The 15,742-nt window shown below is 37.0% G+C and overlaps 1 protein-coding gene across 1 annotated transcript in view; it reads left to right on the forward strand.

Moving 5' to 3' along the window:
- Positions 1-15,742, forward strand: part of GABRB1 (gamma-aminobutyric acid type A receptor subunit beta1) — a 458,587-nt gene that overhangs the window by 204,804 nt on the left and 238,041 nt on the right. Inside the window, exon 4 of the mRNA XM_069105179.1 lies at positions 14,357-14,577. Within this exon, the coding sequence (XP_068961280.1) occupies positions 14,357-14,577 (221 nt within the window). The remainder of the gene's footprint in view (positions 1-14,356; positions 14,578-15,742) is intronic.

A 15,742-nucleotide genomic window follows, 5' to 3' on the forward strand; every position in this document is an offset into this window, starting at 1 on the left:
TAGTTAATCAAGGTCCTGATCCCCTCCTGAAAGTTTTGTTTCCTCAAGGATAAGCTTATAGGTAGGGGTGTGGGGGAGGTGGAGATAGAGGGAAAGAAGCAGGGCTTCTGACACAAATCAGGAATGTGATTTTCAGAGGTTGGTGTTCTTGTAAAACTAACATTTCAAAAGATTCTATCTCCATCTCTCTTACACAAGGCTCAGCTTTTCTATCTTACCCTCCCTATCAGTCAGGCAGTACTGTGAAATACATTAAGGCCTCTCCCAACCTTGACCCCTTGCAAATTAAAAGACTCAAATCAGGGTAAAATGACCTTGATGGGCCAGAAAAATATATCAGGCTCTCTTAAACTCAGTGGCCTTTGATGGGGTTGGCTGGGCTTCATTGTTTCCTCCCACGGCTTAACTCCCTTCATGAGGTAGCAGAGTGTTCACTAGTTGCCATGGAAACAGCATTCTAGCTACCATGTGGGTCAATTTTTAGCAGTTCAAAACCAGTACTGCAAACAGGCACCACCAAATTCCCACCATGCCATTAAGCTTATTAATTCATCCAATTTTATTTCTGACTGGATTTAGAAATTAGGGAAAAGGGGAGCACTCATTTTCTTCAGATTGCAACTGCTGTTAATTCAGTTCAGCAAGCAATTAAGTACCTCCTGTATGGTATGCATCACACTAGGCACTAGGCATACAAAGACAAAAATAAATAAAAGAAAAACACTCTACTGGGGAAGAAAACAACATATACAAAAATCAATACCAAAAGAAGATACAAAGTAGGCACTATGTAACAGGGCGGGGCAGGGGTGCCATGGAGTCTTAGGAGCCGATGGAATCAGGAAATGCTATATGGAGAAGGTGGCAAAGGAACTAGGGATGACAGGAATGGATAAAATCCTAAGCATAGGAGGACAATTCCATACAAAAGCATGGAGGAAGAAGATGAAATCTCACATATGGGAAACATCAAGTTGGTGTTGATCTCTTTGGCTGAAATATAAGGTATGTGAGGGAGATCAACATGAAATTATTCTGAAAATATGGGCTTGAACCAGATTGTAAAAAGCTTTAAATGCCCACTAGGAGAATTTGTATGTTATCCTAGAAGCAACTGAAAGTCAGTGAAGCTTCTTGAGCAAGGGCGTGATGTAATCGGACTGGTGCTTTAGAAATACCAACTTGATGGCTATACAGAAAATGGATTGGAGAGGGCAAAGATTGGAGGGAGGTCAACCCATTAAGAGACTATTGAAATAGTCAAAGTGAGAGGTAGAAAGAGAAGGAACTCTTAAAAATAATACTATGCAGTGTGCACACAGATGGCAATGAAGTTCATGAATCATTCCTACGAGAGACCAACAATCACAACTTTCACCTTTGAGTGAGAGCTTTCAATAATGGCTTGTTCTCTTAGGTTATACACCAGATCTTACTTTGTGACTATCAGAAGCTGCTCTGAAAAACAATACAGGCATGGTTAAAGCCTTGATGTGTGTGATAATGAATTAAATTCTGTTGCCAAAATGAGTTCTGGTATTTGTGGAAACATCAGTATGATATTTCAGTTGATGTCATGTGAGCTTTTTCTGTTAAAATTTTCTTCACAGAAAATGCAAAATTTAGTTAATAGATTGTCTAAACTTTACCACTGCTATCACCTACCAAAATTAAAATTCCATCCAGCAGGGAGCAGACTAATAAACAGCCCTATTAATTACGATGATGCAACAAACTTCCTGGCAGAGTTATCATAGAATGGGACCTTTCTGGACATCTAAATATTTTCATTAAGTGAAAGCCCCTCTGTATAGTAAACACAGATGATCAATTTTCGTTAAACTTTGGATATGCTTAATAATAAAGTTGAAGTTACTTCAAGGTCTAACTATGACTTTAGAATCAAATCAACTATTGAACATAATTTCATCCTTTTTTGATTCCTAAGACAATTCAGGACCAAAAAAGGCCTCAGTTATGACTAAATATAGAATTCCAATTTAATTCAACTTTTAATAATTTGAAGAAGACAATGCTATTATTTATGAGCAATTTAGTGGTAAAGGGAATCCTATTATTTGAGCTTTAGAGTTCCGTGGTTGCTTAAAATCTGTATTTAAAAAAACTTATACTTTATTGTAGATCTCGCATAAACTATTGAATTATAGAACTATCAGAGACTCCAGAAATTAGCATATTTTAAAATTCAGCTGGTCTTCAAATTGTTACTCAAATTCTTATCTAATTATTATGCCCATTGTAACTCTAGGAATAATCCATTTTAAGAATTTCACTGCCAATTCTTGAACAGACATAGGTGTTCTGATGTTTCAGGAAAACCATCTTAACTTTCATTGCCTCCAGAATAAGTTCCAGTGAATACAGTTCTTTCTTTCATTTGACAAACATGCATAAACACCTTCTCTATGCATAGCACTCTCCTAGATTCTGGGAGAGAGAAAAGATTAAAATAACACATGGTCTCTGCCTTACAGAATTTATAGTTTAGTAGTGAATGGTCCCAACATTGGAGTTTCAGGTTACGAGTCTTAAAAATATTATTGCACTCATAGAAATATATTTAGGGCAGGGAGGGACCTTATGGATCATGTAGGTTTACTTACATGTTACAGATGAGACAACTAAAGTACAGCGATGTTCATTAATTTGTCCAGGGTAGGTAAGAACCAGAGCTGGGACTCAAGCTCAGATCCCAGTAATTCTACCTCCAACCATATACTGTTATAATTATTTGATATAATACAAATTGAGTTTAGATGGTAAATTTGGTTCCCGATTTCCTTTAAAGTTATCTCCTTCTTGAAAGATCTCTATGGCAATAGAATACTCAAGCTACAAGTTTTCAAATCTACTTCCAGGAATTCAGATTCAGGTTGCAAGCTCCCCTAGGTCAACGATCTCCAACTCTTTCTCCCCAAATACCTAGCACCATATCTTTTATTTTTCAGCTACGGATAAAATGTTTGTTAAGTTGAATGATATGGAATAGGATGAGATTTATTTTCTTTTTGGTTTAGTGCCAATAGAGTGTTTATTTGTTTTTTCTCTTTATTTTGGAACCTTGGTCTCTTCTATCTCACCCAGGCTAGAAATACAGTGTAGCAACCACTCATAGGATATATCCCACTACTGATCTGCATGGGGGCTTTGACCTACTACATTTCTGATTTGTGCCAGGTCACTCCTCTGTAGACAGCTTGCTCACCCCATACCCTACCTTAGCCCATTCCCAAGAGCTCACCATATTGGTACTGGATTTCATGTGTAGCCCATTGCAGCTCAGAAATCTCATGCTCAATCAATTGAACAACCTCAGTTTCCCAGGAGCAGAAATTACAGGCACATGCCATATATGGTACCTGGTTCAGTACCAAATAGTTCTGGACTTAATTCCAAAATCATTGCTTTTCAGGACAAAGGACAAACTAACAGGAGATCTGGCATACCTACACTAATAAAACAACAGTAACAATTTAAAAAGACAGAGAAGGGAAGATTATGTTCCTTGAGGCACACTACCAAACAGCACAGTGATGAGTCCCTTAATATATATGGACAGAAGCATTGGCTAGGAGGGTAAAGAAAAAATATTAGTTGGTAAAGACGTTGCACATCACAGTGAAAGACTAAGTAAAGCCAGCACACGATAGGCAGTATGGTTCTAGACACACCAAGATAAAAAATTAGAAATTAACCAACCTAGAGGGTATGATGATGAATTCATGCTGCAGATGTACTTAATGGTGACACTGTTACTCAAAGCATCCATTTAAACAGACAAGCCCATTAGAAACAGATGTTGAGTGGTTTATTTCAATTACAATTTAATTGGGTTTATTTATCAGTCTATTTTTTGCACTAAACCTTTATTTTCATCAAATACAAGACATGGTTCTTGTAAGAAATGCTTATTAGAAATGCTTACTCCTTGTCAGCTAGAGCCTTTGAGTGGAGTTCACTTTATTGAGTCCATTGTATTGAGGGCAGCTAGGTAGCACAGTGGGTAGAGTGCTGGACCTGGGGTCAGAAAGACTCATCTTTGTGGGTTCAAATCTGACCTCAGACACTAACTAGCTATGTGACCCTGGGCAAGTCACTTGACGCTGTTTGCCTCAGTTTCTCATGTGTAAAATGAACTAAAAAAGGAAATGGCAAACCACTCCAGTATCCCTGCCAAGAAAACTTTCAAATAGGGTCGTGAAAAGTTGGACATGACTCAAAAACAATTCAATAACAGCATTGTATTGAGGGCAAAACCCTAGAACTGGAATTAGGAAAGTTGGTTATAACCCAAGCTTTGCCACTGGGCTATGACCTGGACAAGTCACTGCATTTCTTTAGGCTACTGATTACTCATCAATAAAATGGACAAGATGATCTCTAAGACCTCTTTCATTTCTAATATTCCATGAGTTTATTGGGAAGTGCTCTGACAGGACACAAATTGAATCTTTGCCAACTCAAAAACAAAACAACCCTTTCCTTTTCAAAACAGTGCTAGACCTAGAGCCAGGAAGACCTAAGTAAAATTCCAGTTTCTGGAATTTCCACTTAACTAGCTTTGGAATCCTGGGCATGTCACTTAACCTCAGTCTTAACCTCATGTTTTAGCTGCCTCAATTATAAATACTTGAACTAAGTCTAAGAGTAAATGCAATTTTCCACACATCTTCTGTTTCTGCAAAGAAAGGAGAAAGGTACATTTTCTCAACTTTTCTTGATCAGCCTTTGTGATTATAATTACCAAGCACTCAGTTTCAATAATTTTTGTTGATCTTTCCATTTACATTATTATAGTCATTGTGTACCTTGTTTTTATAGGTCTGTTTCCTTTGCATCAGATTATATGTCTTCTCATGTTTCTCTGGACACTTTATATTCTGTTCTTGAGGCAGCTAGGTGATATGGTATATAGAATGTTGGACAGCAAGTTAAGAAGGTTTGAGTTCAAATCTAGCCTCTTACACTTATTGTGTGACCCTTGGAAAGTCACTTGGCCCCTGTCTTCCTCAGTTTACTCATTGGCAAATTAGGGGAAATAATAGCATATATCTCTCAGGGTTATTGTAAGAATCAATTGAGGTAACCTTTGTAAAGAGCTTTATATATCTTAAATATATAAATATTATTTATTAGTATCATTACCATTATTACTTTTTTGGCACAGTGATATTCCACTACATTCATGTACCACAATTTGTTTAGCCATTCCTTAGTCAATGTACATCTATTTAATTTCCAGTTTTTTACTACTAAAAAAAAGAAGTTGCTGTATTTTCTTGTTTGCCTGACCTTTCTTCCTTTCTTTGACCTTATTGAGGTATATTCTTAGCAAAGGCATCTCTGGGCGTAAGAACAGGTCCATTTTAGTCACTTTCTTAGCATAATTCCAATTTATTTTACAGAATGTTGAACCAATTCATAAAAATATCAGCAGTACATTAAGGACCTATCTTGCTATGACCCCTCTGATGCTGACTAGCCCCATCTTTTTTGTCATCTTTGCCAATTTGCTAATTTACAATGATATGTACGCATATATAATTAAACTCTAACTTATCAAGAAAAGTTTGAGAAGGGAAACACTCATGTCTTTAAAAGCTTTCTTTGTAGAACATTTGGACTGAGCTAGCACTATTGAGAAAGGTTTAATAGTATTTTATTTTTTCCAATTACATGTCAAGACAATTTTTAGCATTCATTTTTACAAGATTTTAAGTTTCAAATTTTTCTCCTTCCCCTCCCCTCCTCCTAAAATGGTGGGCAATTTTCTATAGGTTATACATGTGTTATCATGTAAAACATTTCCATATTAGTCAGGGTTGTAAAAAATGAAACAGACCAAAAGGGAAAACCACAAAAAAAAAATAATAAAGTGAAGAAAGTGTGCTTCAATCTGCATTTCAGAGTTCATCAGTTCTTTATCTAGATGTAGATAACATTTTCTTTTGTGAGTTCTTTATACTTTTCTAGGATCATTGTGTTGCTAAGAAGAGTGAGTAATTCATACAATGTTGCTGATATTATGTACAATGTTTTGCTAGTTCTGTTCATTTCACTTTGCATCAATTTGTACAAGTCTTTCCAGGTTTTTTCTGAAATTCACCTGTTCATCATTTCTGATTGCACAATTGCATTCATATACCACAACTTGTTTAGTCATTCCCCCATTGATGAGCATGCTTTCAATTTCCAATATTTTGCCACCACAAAAAAAAAGGCTGCTATAAATATTTTTTGCACATGTAGGTCTTTTTCTCTTTTTTATGATCTCTTTGGACTACAGATCTAGTTGTGTATATTGCTGGATCAAAGGGTATGCACAGTTTGATTGCCCTTTGGGCAAAGTTCCAAATTACTCTCCAGAATGGTTGGCTCAGTTAACAATTCCACCAACAGTGAATTAGTGTCCCAATTTTCCCACATCCTCTCCAACATTTATCATTTTTCTTTTTTATCATATTGGCCAATATGATAGGTATGAAGTAGTACCTCAGAGTTGTTTTAATCTGCATTTCTCTAATCAAAAGTTTTTAGAGCACTTCTATGCCTATAGATAGCTTTTATTTCTTCATCTGAAAACTGCATGTTCATATCCTTTGACCATTTGTCAATAGGGAAATGGTTTGTATTTTTATAAATTTGATTCAATTCTCTATATATTTGAGAAATGAGGCCTTAATCAGAGATACTTGTTGTAAAGATGGTTTTCCAGCTTCCTGCTTTCCTTCTAATCTTGGTTGCACTGATTGTATTTGTGCAAATCCTTTTTAATTTAATATGATTAAAACAATCTATTTTACATTCTATAATGCTCTCTATCTCTTATTTGTTCATGAACCTGTAACTCACTTAACTTCTCCTTTAAGAATTTGGATGCTATACAACTTGGTGCATATGTTTATTATTGATATTACTTTATTATCTACTGTATCTTTTAGCAAGATGTATATTCCTACTTTATCTCTTTAAACTAGGTCTATTTTTGCTTTTACTTTGTCTGAGATCAGGATTGCTACCCCTGCTTTTTATTTTTTTTTACTTCAACTGAAGCTTAATAGATTTTGCTCCAGCCCCTTGCCTTTACTCTGCATGTGTTTCTCTCTTCTTCAAGTATATTTCCTGTCAACAACATATTGTAGGATTCTGGTTTCTGATCTGCTCTGCTCTCCACTTCCATTTTATGGGAGAAATCATCCCATTCACTGTTATGATTATATAACTGTATATTTCCCTCCATCCAATTTTTTCTCCTATATGCCCTTTCTCTCCTTTTCCCTCCTCAATAGTGTTTTGCTTCTGTCTACCACCTCTCCCAGTCTACCCTTTTTTTCTGTTAGCCCCTTATCTTTACTTAATCTATTGTCCTCCTACTGTTCTGTCAGATAAGGAAGATTTCTATATTCAATTGATGGTGTATATCTTCCCACTTTGAGCCAATACCCTCTCATCTTTCTGTAACAGGTTTTTGTGCCTCTTCATGTGAAATGATTTACTCCATTCTACCTCTCCCTTCCTTTTGCACCCAGTGCATTCCTCTTCCTCATCCCTTAATTTTTTTGTCATTCCCTCAAATTCACCTTATATCCGTGCCCTCTGTCTATGTATATTCCTTTTAGCTGTACTATCAGTGGTACAATTTTTAAGTATTACAAGTATCATCTTCCCATGTAGGGATAGCAATAGTTGCACTCCATTGAATCCCTTCTGTTTTCTTTTCCCTTTTTACTTTTTTAGCCTTCTCTTGGGTCTTGAAAGCACTTTTTTGTTCAATTCTGTTCTTCTTATGAAAGCTTTAAATTCTTCTATTTCATTGAATGACCATTTTTCCCCTTGAAGTATTATGCTTAATGTCACCAGGTAGGTGATTTTTGGTTTCAGTCCTAGCTCCTTTGCCTTCCAGAATATCATTTTCCATGATCTCTGACTCTTAAAGTTGCAGTTGCTAAGTCCTGTTTCACCCTGATTGTGGCTCCCCAGTACTTGAACTGCTTCTTTCTGGCCACTTGCAGTATTTTTCCTTGATCTGATAGTTCTATAATTTGACTATAAGGTTCCTTTGAGGTTTTATTTTGGGATCTCTTTTCTGAGGTGATTGGTAGATTCTTTCACTGCCTATTTTGCCTTCTGGTTTCAGAATATCAGGACAGTATTCCTTGATAATTTCCTGAAAGATGTTGTCCAGGTCCTTCTTTTGATTATGGTTTTCAAGAAGTCCAATGATTCTGATATTGTCTCTCCTGATCTCCAGGGTCAGCTGCTTTTCCATTGAGACATTTTACATTCTCTTTTATATTTTCATTCTTTTGAATTTGTTTAATTGATTCTTGATGTCTCACAGAGTCATTATCTTCTACTTGCCCATTTCTAACTTTTACAAGAGTTGTTTTCCTCAGTTAGCTTTTGTGCCTCCTTTTCTATTTGGCCAGTTGTACTTTTTAAGCAGTTGTTTTCCTTCTCCAATCTGTTGACTCTTTTTTCATAATACCCTTGCATCACTCATTTCTTTTCCCAATTTTTATTGTACTGCTTTTATATGATTTTAAGCTCCTTTTTTAGCTCTTCCATGAATTCTTTCTGTGGCTTGAGACTTGAGACCATTTCCCATTTTTCTTTGGGATTTTATCCAAAAGTGTTTTGATATTGTTGTCCTCTTCTGAGTTTGTATCTTCATCTTCCCTGTCATCATAATCACTTTTTATGGTCATGTTTTGTTTTGTTTTGTTGCTCATCTTTTTTGGCCTTTTTCCTTTCTTTTAAATTTGAACTCTCCTTCTGGAGTGGAAGGGGCACTGTTTCAGACTTCTTGTGCCAGGGACTGCCGGTCCTGGCTGTTTACCTGGTGCTTCACTAATGTTGCCCTGAGGCTCACAGTGTACCCTCATCTCTGGTTATACACTAAGGGAGTGCGGTCTGACTGGCACTCCTGAAGGCCATAGAAGTCTGTCTGGCAGCTTACATGGTGCTAAGCCAGGGTCCAAGTACTATTGTCTCGTGTGTGTTGAAGTCAATGGGATGTTTCTGCATTTCCCCAGGCTACACTGAAGCATGTGGCAATCTGGCCAATGGCAGCTGTCTGTTTGCCCAGGGCCATGTTGAAGCATGTGGCAGAGCCCAGTGCTGGTGGCAGCCTTTTTGCTTAGGCACCCCTAGGGTTGGTGGCTACCTATTTGACCAAGGTTATGCTGAAGCACATGGAGTTCTGGCTGCTGGCAGTTGTCTGTCTACCCAGGGCATCTACTATTTGCCAAGCACTGTGCTAAGTATTAGGGATACAAAGAAAACAAAAAATAATAAAAATACTCCCTGTCCTAATGGAGTTCACAGTCTAGTTGTAGAGACAACATGAGAACAACCATGTATATACAAACAAGATGTGTACAAGGCAAACTGAGGTGGTCTCAGAGGAAAAGCCACTATGATTAAGGAGGACTTGAGACTTCTTACAGAAGATGGGACTTTAGCTAAGACTTGAAGGAAGCCAGGGAAGTCAGGAAGAAGGAGCATGCTTCAGCCATAGGGGATAGCCAGTGAAAATACTTCAAGTACTAAGGAATATTGCATAGGAGGGAGAGCAAGGAAGCCAGTGTCACTAGATCTCAGAATGTATGGAGGTGAGAAAGGACTGGCTACACTGGAAGAGGCTGGAAAGGTTAGAAGGGGCCAGGTTATCAAACACTTTAAAATCTGAATATTGAAAGACATTTTTAGACTTCTGTAGGCTATGCAAAATGCTAGATTTGAGTTTGTAACTGTAACTCAACACTGTACATAAATATGTTTTCCCTTAAATTACTGAATGGAAAAAAGCTCTCAAATGGCTTCTTGAATTGTAAGAAGCAGCCTGGTTTTTTGTCCAAAAAAGGAATCTAAAACTAAGATGTTATCTTCCTTCCAAAAAGCAAGGTTTTATATAATATTAATGTTTCACTGGAATCTTTCAACATTTTTTGAGTCTAAATTGCATCTACCCTTTCTGCCGTTCACTGAATGTGAACAATTTGGTATCTTTTATCCTTCTTTTCATATAATGAGTCAGATTCTCCCCATGCCTAAGTCAGACAGTTTGACAAATTGCATGAACTCCAGACCATTTAATACATTTCTGCTTCAGTGTATTAAAGAATACCTTATTGTCTGACAGCCTTCTCAGAGCTTCCTAAAGCATCTGGCTTATTTTCAGGTAGTAGATGACTGTAAATCCTAGCAGCAGAAAAATAATTTTCATACTTTACATTGAAAAATAAATACATGTATATTCCTCCTCTCTATGATGGCTTCTCTTTTTTTAGGGGGAAAAAATCTTGTCTAACCAAACTAGGCTAAGCCCATTATAATAAATATCTAAGTAAATGACCATAAAGCTTTTGTTTCCAATTCTGAAACAGCATCCGCCCAAGCATTACTATATGGATAGGGACTGCTACAATGATTTCATGAGCATAGGGAACACCCAATAGGGAACTTCCTCTACCAGTGAAGGTTGGTGCCTTTTCTTTAATTTATTGTCTTATAGGGTTTACAACATACCAGGAACATAAGTGATTTGCCCACATTTTCACAACCAGACTGTGTCAGGTGAGATCTGAACCAAATCCAAGGCCAACTCTCTAACTAGTATACCCTAATATATCTATATATTTTGCTATAATTGATAAAAATTAACATCATGATATCACTCCATTAAAAACATAATTTCTTTTTTAAATATCATAAGTAGTTTTTCCAATCCATAAGTCACATAACCCTTTCATACCCCACCCCATCCCCATCTTCCTCAAAGGATTATTATGAGTATCAAACAGCAAAAAGTTCTGGGAGAGCCATTTGAAAACTGTTCACTTCCTGGATGTATGTGAATATATGTTGGTGATGTTACATATTCTGTCTCAATGTAAATGTTATAGCTAAATTGTGTTTCATTTTATAGATTCCTTCTCTCATATTTCTCCTCCAGCTTCTCTCAAAACACAGATTGGGGCAACTAATTCCTCATGGCTCAGTGATTTGTTCTCTCCCTCTGTGCACAAAGCAGTAAGCACCTGGTTTATGGAAACATTTATGGGAATTGCAATCCCAAGAGATCTTTTTCCCACCTCATTTCACTTCAAAATGTTATGTGCTGGCTTAAAAAAAAGTTTCACTGTCCTCCCTCCTATTACAAATGGTATAAATTATTGTTTTAATTTAAAGCCCCAAGGTGATTTTTATTCACTTAAAAACCAGCAGCCCTGTTGTGAATTGTGTAAAACAAAGATGGCACAACTCACTTAGAAACTTCCATATCTCTATGGAAAATACAACTGTCTTCAGAGAGAGGAAAAGATTAATGTGATACACAACTTACCCATTTCTACATTATTGCATTTTCCCCATTTCACTCTCTTTGTTTATCTACCACAGAGCTATAATTTTAATTATTACCATTTATTATTATAATATTATTGTTGCCATCATAGTCCTCTCTATTTCATACTGCTTTATTCCCCCATCACACATTAAAACACTTCTTTACTGTGAAAAATTGGAGAGAAACAATTCACTATTTAGTCTCATTTTGAGGAAATCCTTGTTAGCACTAATGATAATTTGGATGAGCTAATGGGAATTTAATGCAAGTGCTGAAATTTGTACTGCATTGTTGATTGTGCTGAACACTGAAGCCTGGATTCTAAGGCAAAGCCTAGAGCCAGAAGCTATAGGCCCTTAACACAGCTGTGGCTGTCCTTTCTGGCTCTATTGGAAATGACACAACATTTAGAATGGGTCGGAGAGAATTGGCTTTTTTTCCCCCACTGTCAACAGAATCAGAAGGCCAGAATTGAAAAGGGATCTCAGAGTGCTCATCTAGTTCAAAATCCATGCAACCACTATTTAATAGTACCTACTATGTATAAAGCTTTGTGCTAGCCAGTTTGCCTACAATAATATTAATAAATACTTTGTTGCCAAAAATACCTTTGAATTTCATAATAGGGGTACTCTCTGCCCATGCAGATTGCAATCTGCCTACACTTTAGCAGATGGTCTTTATGAGTTTCAGTGACCAAGAAGAAAAGCCTCGTCTGGTGGCTAATCTTCTGGGAATTAGTTTCTTGCAGCCTACCTAGTTCAGCATTGGGATGAGACACTTAGTCCGTTGCTCAAGGTGTTTCCAGTTTGGTGGGACTTTCCAGGACTTGTGGTGTGCTGGAATATCTCTTGAGAGCTCAAGGTAACTCGCATGCCAAAATGAGGTAGTATTTTGGTGCAGGTTCTTAGTTGGAAATAGCCTGACAAAAATAGGTATGATACTAGTTGGCATTTCTATAACAAAGCCCATTATGTTGTTTTTTTTTTCATTGCATCCTCACATCACTAGAATGTAGGTGCTACTATTATTTCCATTTTATCAGTGATGAAAATGAGGCTAAGGTACATGGAATGACTTGCCCAGGATCACACAGCTGGTAAAGCTCTAAGTCAGGATTCGAACTCAGGTCTTTCTGACTCTAAGTCCAATGCTCTGATTCAAAGGTGTTGAACTCCCACCTACAATCTGCAATAAATCAGGGATTATGGAGGCTGCTAGGAAAGAATAAGACAACATAGGGAGTGGGAATAAGAAAAATAACAGCCCTTCTAGAGCTTGTCCTTTCATTTTCTGTCCTCTTTCCCCTGGCTACCACTGTCCCTCTACTACTTCTGGTCCCATTCTGGAGTGGCCCAGGAGAAAGGAATATGATCAGGAATTGACTTAGGGAGGGACAGCAGAAAAATGCAAGTGAGAAATTCCTATGGCCACAAGGAAATTATTATTAGGTGGTTACTGAGATGCCCACTTATACATAAAGAACTTGGATGTTGGTTATGTAAATTGAGAACTGCCAGCATCTTTACACAGGCCAATTATATGTGATTCATTGTAGAGCCAAGTTTTTACGATACACTATATCTAGTTTGGACATATGATATTAGTCAATTATTCCTCCCTAAACTCAGTTATATACTGATCCCGACTCCATATTTTCTACATTGTCAAAGTTACATGAATCCAGGACATGTGGTCAGAAAAGATCTGTCTATAAAAAGATCCCTTGAAGGAAGTAGGGAATGCTTAGGATAAAGAAGAGAAGACTCAGAGTGGGGATGGGGGTGGAGAGAGAGGAAGGCATGATAATTGTCATTGAGTATCTGAAGGACTAGACTGTGTAAAGAAATAAAACTTTTTCTATATATACAAAAGAATGGAACTAGGTTAAATAGGTAGAAAGTGTAGACAGGCAAGTCCATTCATGTTCTAAGAAAAAAAAACTTACTACCAAGAGGAACAGACTCTCTCTCCAAGTAGTAACAGGTTCCCTATTACTAATAATTTCTGCATTGAGGCTGAACAAACACTTTTCTGGGATATTTGAGGATTGCTATTCAGATATAAGCAGGGCTGAATGACCTCTGAGGTCCATTCTTAACCCTGAAATTTTTTAATGATTATAATAGAGATGATAAAATATGTCCAATTTGGACTTGATATTATGTGATTGTTTTCCCATTCTCTGTTCTAGTTATGTACTTGCCTTGGCTTCTCTTAAAATATCATTTAAAGCATTTAACTCTATAAAAGGTAAATATTTCCCTCTCCTTTTATGTATGAGATTAATGTGTTTACTCTAGATTACATACCTTAAATATAGGGAGTAAAAGGAAAAGGGGTCATCTCTACATTTCAGCTTTATATTGTAATATTTTTTTAGAATTTTATCCATGGCTGTACTCTTTTGGATTTCTTCATGCTTTCAAGAATCTCATCATTCTGCAAGACCATATCAACCCTAAAGCTCACATTTCCTCAGTACTTCCACAGGAATTTAGGGCCCCTCCCTCCTGATCAGAGGTAATTGAGGGTGAACTGTGGAGAGCTACTTCCAGGTCCTCAATTTAAGAAGGGTATCCAGGGCATCCATTTCTTCATTTCCCACCTAGATGCATTCCTCTGAACTTCATCATGCTACTTCATTGGGTACCCAACAACACACTCTTTTCAGCTTCTTTTTATATATCATTTTCCTCCCACCTCCAACCACAATTAGAGTGTGACTTCCCTGAGGGAAGGGACTATCTTTTGCCTTTCTTTGTAACCACAGTGCCTACCACAGTACTTAGCACAGAGTAGGCACTAATAAATTTTTATTGACTGACTAACCAATTTGAGGGCAGACATTAGTTTTGGATAATTCTTTACTGTATCACCCAAAACAATGCCAAGAACAATTAAGCTCATTTAAAAATTCTCTTTGATTATGATATAAAAAGTAAATTTAAAAGTTTTCTCTTTGGTTTTCTTTGTTCTTTACAGGACTATACACTTACAATGTATTTTCAGCAGTCGTGGAAAGACAAAAGACTGTCTTATTCTGGAATCCCATTAAACCTCACTCTGGACAACAGGGTGGCAGACCAGCTCTGGGTGCCAGACACATACTTCCTGAATGACAAGAAATCGTTTGTGCATGGGGTTACAGTGAAGAATCGGATGATCCGACTGCATCCCGATGGAACGGTCCTTTATGGATTACGGTATGTGACTCTGCAGCTTTTGTTTTTCCTGTACCTTAAAACATGTTGGGTTTTTTTGTTGTTGTTTTTCTTACCTTTTGTGGGGGAATAAGGGCTACATCTCCTTCCCATGAAAATTATAATGATGACTAGAAAATCTTAATTGGCCAACTTAAACTTAATAAAGCTATGCCCATTTTTAACACCCTCCCACACCTCACCAAAGGTAACTGAACTTTCATCCTGGTGTTTAAAACAAATGTTATGTAAAGCAAAACTATCTTTGTCAAGCATATTTCACATGAAGATTGTCCATGAAGTTTAACTTTAGTTACCGCATAATCATCGCAGATTTTATGCCAAACTTTCTCACAAAAAGTGGGGTGCGACCATTATGTGAAGCTTTTTTTAAAAAAAAATGTGCTGGTATTACATGTCTTTTAGTTTTCACTAGTCTCCCACCCACTTTTCACTCACTGACAACTGTCTTTCTGCAGCTCTGTTTCCATGCTGTTCAGTGAACAAAATTACACTTAAAGTCTGCTGAATAGTTTTATAATTGCCTGAAATCAGAAAGAAATGCTTTTCACATTAATGTATCACTGCCAGATGAACTATCAAGTTTATCTGGTGGAGAATGTGCATGTCTTATCATGTCATGTGACTTACTCCTGGCAGCTTCACCTGCCTACCCACTCTCCTTGTACCTGTTGCTCTTCATTGGGTTGAGTAACAATACCATTAGTACTGTAGAACTCTAAACAAACCAAACACATTGGTTTTCAGAAATATACTGACAACGTGCATGCACTGAGAATTCTAGGCTCATGGCTCTCAATGCATGAGAGACAAATACATATCCATATGCTACTGGTGAATACGTTGATGCTCTGTTTACCTTTTAACCAGCATGATGAACAGAATTATACTATGCAACAATTACATGATGAAAGGTTACAAACCATTTTTGGACTAAAAAAAACAGGGTGCCACAATTATGTGGTGGCAGTGATTTTGTGGTGAAATATGGTAGTTAACTATGAAAGGGAATTACAAGAGGAAATTGGGAAACATGTTATTGGAAGAAATGAACACATTTTCTGGTGAGTTTAAAGAACACAATAACAATACTGCTTTCAAGACAACCAAAGAATGTAGAATTTGGAAAGGACGGCTTTGATATTTA

This window comes from Petaurus breviceps, unplaced genomic scaffold (genome assembly GCF_028583685.1).
Source record: "Petaurus breviceps papuanus isolate PSGF00001 unplaced genomic scaffold, PetGlider_PUasm1.0 76, whole genome shotgun sequence".
In the NCBI taxonomy this organism is placed as follows: domain Eukaryota; kingdom Metazoa; phylum Chordata; class Mammalia; order Diprotodontia; family Petauridae; genus Petaurus; species Petaurus breviceps.